At 64.0% G+C, this 6,343-nt stretch overlaps 1 protein-coding gene across 1 annotated transcript; it reads left to right on the forward strand.

Annotated features, from left to right (window-relative positions):
• Positions 1–2,696: 2,696 nt before the first annotated feature.
• Positions 2,697–4,822, forward strand: XNDC1N (XRCC1 N-terminal domain containing 1, N-terminal like; the record flags this gene model as incomplete). The annotated part of the gene is made up of 4 exons (XM_057404732.1): positions 2,697–2,711; positions 3,458–3,596; positions 3,665–3,820; positions 4,674–4,822. Coding segments are annotated over exons 1-4 (459 nt in total), but the record flags the coding sequence as incomplete, so codon positions are not given.
• Between the last annotated feature and the right edge of the window lie 1,521 nt (positions 4,823–6,343).

Here is a 6,343-nt window from a genome sequence, read left to right on the forward strand (position 1 = left end):
ACTACGTGTCCCGTCATGCACCGCGGCGGAGGGCCGGCACCGGCTGAGGCGGGAACCGGGACAGGGACCGGGATTGGGATCAGGATCGGGATCGGGACCGGGACAAGAACCGGGATCAGGACCGAGATCGGGATTGGGACCGGGACAAGAACCGGGATCGGGACCGGGATCGGGATTGGGACCGGGACAAGAACCGGGATCAGGACCGGGACCGGGATCGGGACCGGAGCTCGCGGTGCGCAGCGGGAACCGCCGCGGGTGACGCGGTTTGCGCGGGAGATTCAAGCGGTGGCGGGAGGTGGGGGGGGGGGGGGCTGTGGGGCACGGAGGGGAGCGGGGATCTGTGGGGCAGGGCTGGGGGTGCATGGGGCTGAATGGGGGCACTGCGGGCAGGGGGGCACTAAGGGGGTAAAGGGGGGGCCGTGGGGCAGGGCTGGGGTTGATGGGGTGGGGGAATGGATGCGGGGGGAGGCGAGGGGAGCTGGGGGCAGTGGGATGGGGCTGGGGGCTATGGGGAGCCCCAGTGGGATCCCTGGGGGGCAGGACCCCTGCTGTTCCCATTGGGAATGCTGGGTACCTGTGTGCTGGGTACCTCTGTTCCCAATGGGAATGCTGGGTATCTCTGTGCTGGGTACCTCTGTTCCCAATGGGAATGCTGGGTGCCTCTGTTCCCATTGGGAATGCTGGGTACCTCTGTGCTGGGTACCTCTGTTCCCATTGGGAATGCTGGGTACCTCTGTGCTGGGTACCTCTGTTCCCAATGGGAATGCTGGGTATCTCTGTGCTGGGTACCTCTGTTCCCAATGGGAATGCTGGGTGCCTCTGTTCCCATTGGGAATGCTGGGTACCTCTGTGCTGGGTACCTCTGTTCCCAATGGGAATGCTGGGTATCTCTGTTCCCATTGGGAATGCTGGGTACCTCTGTGCTGGGTACCTCTGTTCCCATTGGGAATGCTGGGTATCTCTGTTCCCATTGGGAATGCTGGGTACCTCTGTGCTGGGTACCTCTGTTCCCATTGGGAATGCTGGGTACCTCTGTGCTGGGTATCTCTGTTCCCATTGGGAATGCTGGGTACCTCTGTGCTGGGTATCTCTGTTCCCATTGGGAATGCTGGGTACCTCTGTGCTGAGTACCTCTGTTCCCAATGGGAATGCTGGGTACCTCTGTGCTGAGTACCTCTGTTCCCAGTGGGAATGCTGGGTACCTCTGTGCTGGGTACCTCTGTTCCCAATGGGAATGCTGGGTACCTCTGTGCTGGGTACCTCTGTTCCCAGTGGGAATGCTGGGTACCTCTGTGCTGGGTACCTCTGTTCCCAATGGGAATGCTGGGTATCTCTGTTCCCATTGGGAATGCTGGGTACCTCTGTGCTGGGTACCTCTGTTCCCATTGGGAATGCTGGGTATCTCTGTTCCCATTGGGAATGCTGGGTACCTCTGTGCTGGGTACCTCTGTTCCCATTGGGAATGCTGGGTACCTCTGTGCTGGGTACCTCTGTTCCCATTGGGAATGCTGGGTACCTCTGTGCTGGGTATCTCTGTTCCCATTGGGAATGCTGGGTACCTCTGTGCTGAGTACCTCTGTTCCCAATGGGAATGCTGGGTACCTCTGTGCTGAGTACTTCTGTTCCCAGTGGGAATGCTGGGTACCTCTGTGCTGGGTACCTCTGTTCCCAATGGGAATGCTGGGTACCTCTGTGCTGGGTACCTCTGTTCCCAGTGGGAATGCTGGGTACCTCTGTGCTGGGTACCTCTGTTCCCAATGGGAATGCTGGGTACCTCTGTGCTGAGTACCTCTGTTCCCATTGGGAATGCTGGGTACCTCTGTGCTGGGTACCTCTGTTCCCAATGGGAATGCTGGGTATCTCTGTGCTGGGTACCTCTGTTCCCAATGGGAATGCTGGGTACCTCTGTGCTGAGTACCTCTGTTCCCAGTGGGAATGCTGGGTACCTCTGTGCTGGGTACCTCTGTTCCCAATGGGAATGCTGGGTATCTCTGTGCTGAGTACCTCTGTTCCCAATGGGAATGCTGGGTACCTCTGTGCTGGGTACCTCTGTTCCCATTGGGAATGCTGGGTGCCTCTGTTCCCATTGGGAATGCTGGGTACCTCTGTGCTGGGTACCTCTGTTCCCATTGGGAATGCTGGGTATCTCTGTTCCCAATGGGAATGCTGGGTATCTCTGTGCTGGGTACCTCTGTTCCCAATGGGAATGCTGGGTATCTCTGTTCCCATTGGGAATGCTGGGTGCCTCTGTTCCCATTGGGAATGCTGGGTACCTCCACAGCCCTGCCCTGATCCCCCAGGCTCCGGAGGGAAGGAAGCTCCAGGAGATCCCGGATGGCTCCAGTCAAAATCAGCTCCGTGGTGTCCTTCTCCTCACAGGTCCCAGGGGTTTCCTATGGGGGGAGGCTGGGAAAGGCCTCAATTGCCCTGAGCTGCTGCTGGGGGTCCTGAAGGTGGAGGGATCTGGTGTGGGATGTGCTGGGAATTCCACATGGAACGGTGGGAGCAGCAGCAAGGAGCTCCCCATGATCCACAGCATGTGCTGGGCTCATCCCATCCCGGAGTGCTCCAGGCCAGCTTGGACACAGGGGCTTGGAGCAAGCTGCCCTATGGAAGGGGTCCCTGCCCCTGGCAGGGGTTGGAGCTGGAGGGGCTTTAAGGTCCCTTCATCCCAAACCATTCCATGGTTCTGCATGGCAGGGATCACAGCAGGGATCACAGCAGGGCAGGGATCACAGCGGGGATCAGGGCAGGGATCACAGCAGGGATCACAGCAGGGATCAGGGCAGGGATCACAGCGGGGCAGGGATCAGGGCAGGGATCAGGGCAGGGATCAGGGATCACAGCGGGGCAGGGATCACAGCGGGGATCAGGGCAGGGATCACAGCAGGGATCACAGCAGGGATCACAGCAGGGATCACAGCAGGGATCACAGCGGGGCAGGGATCACAGCAGGGATCACAGCAGGGATCACAGCGGGGATCAGGGCAGGGATCACAGCAGGGATCACAGCAGGGATCACAGCAGGGATCACAGCAGGGATCACAGCAGGGATCACAGCAGGGCAGGGATCACAGGAGGGATCAGGGCAGGGATCACAGCGGGGATCACAGCAGGGATCACAGCAGGGATCACAGCAGGGATCACAGCAGGGCAGGGATCACAGGAGGGATCAGGGCAGGGATCACAGCAGGGCAGGGATCACAGCGGGGATCGGGGCAGGGATCAGGGCAGGGATCACAGCAGGGCAGGGATCACAGCGGGGATCGGGGCAGGGATCAGGGCAGGGATCACAGCAGGGATCCCAGCAGGGATCACAGCGGGGATCAGGGCAGGGATCAGGGCAGGGATCCCAGCAGGGATCACAGCGGGGATCAGGGCAGGGATCACAGCAGGGCAGGGATCACACCCGATTCCTCCTCCCCGTTGCCACCTGAGCTCTGTCCCCCCGCAGGACCCCCGGTTCCCGGTGCAGAACCTGCTCCGCGCGGACGCCCGCCGGCCCTGGCTGTGCAGCCCGCAGGACCGCAGCCGGCAGCTGCGCGCGGAGCTGCAGCTGGAGCGCGCCGTTGCCATCGGCTTCGTGGATGTCGGTGCGTTCCCGGGGCCGCGGGGCCGGGGCCGGGGCTCGGACCCTGCCTCCATGCCGGTGTCATCGCAGGGAACTGCGGCTGCGCCTTCCTGCAGCTCGACGTGGGGCGCTCGTGGTGGCCGCGGGACCGGCCCTACCTGGCCCTGGTGCCCAGCGCGGCGCTGAGGAGCGAGGCCGAGGCCAGGCTGGAGCAGAACCGCTGCGGGGTGCGGATGTTCAAGGAAGGTAACGCCCGATCCGTGGGGCAGAGCAGAGGGGATGGGAACAGAGATCGTGGCTGCGCCGCCGCACGGGGGCTGTGCCAGCTCTGCCCCAGCCTCCTGGGGCTGGAACCTGCCCGGTGTCACCGGGTCCTGGATGGGGATTGGTGACACGGGGTGTCCCATTCCCCCATCCCCCCATCCCATTCCCCCATGCCCTCCTTTCCCATTCCATATCCCCGTCCCATCCCATTCCCCCATCCCCTCCTTTCCCATTCCATATCCCCATCCCGTCCCATTCCCCTATCCCATCCCATTCCCCCGTCCCATCCCATTCCCCCATCCCCTCCTTTCCCATTCCATATCCCCATCCCGTCCCATTCCCCTATCCCATCCCATTCCCCCATCCTGTCCCATTTCCCCATCCCCTCCTGTCCCATTCCATTTCCTCATCCCATCCCCTTCCCCCATTCCCTCCTGTCCTATTCCCCCATCCTGTCCCATTCCATCCCCCCATCTCATCCTATCCTGTTCCCCCATCCCGTCCCGTTCCCCCATCCCATCCCACTCCCCTGTCCCATCCCATCCTTTTCCCCAATCCCATTCCCCCATCCCATCCCATTCCCCCATCCCGTTTCCCCATCCCATTCCCCCCTCCCATCCAATCCCATCCTGTTCCCCCCTCCCATCCCGTTCCCCCATCCCATCGCCCCATCCCATCCCATCGCCCCATCCCATCCCATCCTGTTCCCCCATCCCATCCCATCCCATCCCATCCCATCCCGTTCCCCCATCCCATCCCATCCCATCCCATCCCATCCCGTTCCCCCATCCCATCCCATCCCGTTCCATTCCCCCATCCCATCCCACCCCTGCAGCCGACTTCCTGGAGCCGGCGCTGGGGCAGACATGGGACCGGCTGCGCCTCACGCTCCGCCAGCCCTTCGGCCGGCACAGCCAGTTCGGGCTCTCCTTCATCCGCGTGCGCACGGCCCTGGACCCTCAGCACCCGGTGGGTGCCCCGGCCCTGCCCTGGGGCAGCGGTGATGGGCTCCTGCTCCCCTGCTGCCGCCCCCGTCCCCGCTCCCTGCATCAGTCCCTCGTCCCCCAGGAGGGCTCCAAGCCCACGGACAGCGCCTGGAGCTCCAGCCCTGCCTTGTCCCGGGCCCCCCTTCCAGCACCCCCCTCGTAAGTGCAGCCATGGAAAGGGTTGGGTGGGAAAGGACCTGGGGATCTCCCTGGTCGGGTCCATCCCATCCTCTCCCTGCGCACCCCGAGGTGCTGCCTCCCAGCCCCTGCTCTCCTCCTGCCCAGGAGCCGCAGGGAGGAGGAGGAGGAGGAGGAGCTGAGGCTGAAGAGGCTCCTGGCCCCGCTGGAGCCCTCCTGCCTCAGCCGCCCCGCGCGGATGCTGCTGTCGGCGGCGCGGAGCCGGGCGCTGAGGTCCAGAGCCAGCAGCAGGGGGGGCCCGGAGCCGCGGGATCGGGATGCAGGAGGAAGCCCAGCACCCGGTGAGCTGGGGGCAGCGCAGGGGGGCCCGGAGCCGCGGGATCGGGATGCAGGAGGAAGCCCAGCACCCGGTGAGCTGGGGGCAGCGCAGGGGGGCCCGGAGCCGCGGGATCGGGATGCAGGAGGAAGCCCAGCACCCGGTGAGCTGGGGGCAGCGCAGGGAGCGCCCCAGCCAGGGGCTGAGCTCCAGGAGGTTCCCACCTCGCCAGGTCCCTCCCGATCCCATCCCTGCTCTTCACCCTCCCAAAGGGATCCTGTCCCCTGAGGGCTCTGCCTGCGGCTGGAGGGATCCCATGGGACAAGGCCACGGGGGGGCCGGGTGCTCCCCATGCCCACAGGGGTGTATCGGTCTGGCTCTGGGCACCTCACCCTCCTGCTGGTGCATCCCTGGCTCGCCCCAAGCCTCCTGTGGGTCCGTGTGTGGGGCTCCAGCACGGTGCTGCTCCATGGGGATGCTCCAGCACAGGGATCCATCAGGGACCATCAGTTACATCCCATGGGTGGCTTCCTGCCCATGAACCCCACTGGTGGGGGTCCAGATGTGGCTCCATTGGATTCAGGATGGGATTAACGCGTCTCCATCCCGTTCCCAGGCTCTGCACAAGGAGTCCCCACGAGAGCCCCCCGGGACAGCAGGCAGGGAGCCCCCAGCAGGTGACCCCTTCATCCTCCTCCTCATTCCGTGCTCCATGTCCTTCCCAGCCACCTCCTCACCCTGGTCCTGGACCCCAGCCTTGGCTGGGGCTGGTTCCCTGCTCCCCAGGACCTGGGGAACAAGCTCTGAGCTTCCCCCTGTTCCTGCAGGTCCCTGCCAGGCCCCTCTAGGGCAGGAGCACGGCCCCGAGCCCGCAGGCAGCGAGCAGGACCCAGCAGGAGAGGGGACAGCAAAGGGGACAGGGAGACGGGCATCTGCCCCATCTGCTCCGGTGGGTGCCCAGCAGGGGCGGCCTCAGGCCTGCACATGCCTCTGCATGAGCAGAGATGTGGGGCAGGGAATGGGAGGCACTGAAGGGGCTCAGCAGTGTCTGCGTGCCCATGGTGG

The sequence above is a fragment of the Pezoporus wallicus genome, unplaced genomic scaffold, assembly GCF_028554395.1.
Source record: "Pezoporus wallicus isolate ANWC-B61680 ecotype Strahan unplaced genomic scaffold, APGP_CSIRO_Pwel_v1 contig_8603, whole genome shotgun sequence".
Taxonomy (NCBI): domain Eukaryota; kingdom Metazoa; phylum Chordata; class Aves; order Psittaciformes; family Psittacidae; genus Pezoporus; species Pezoporus wallicus.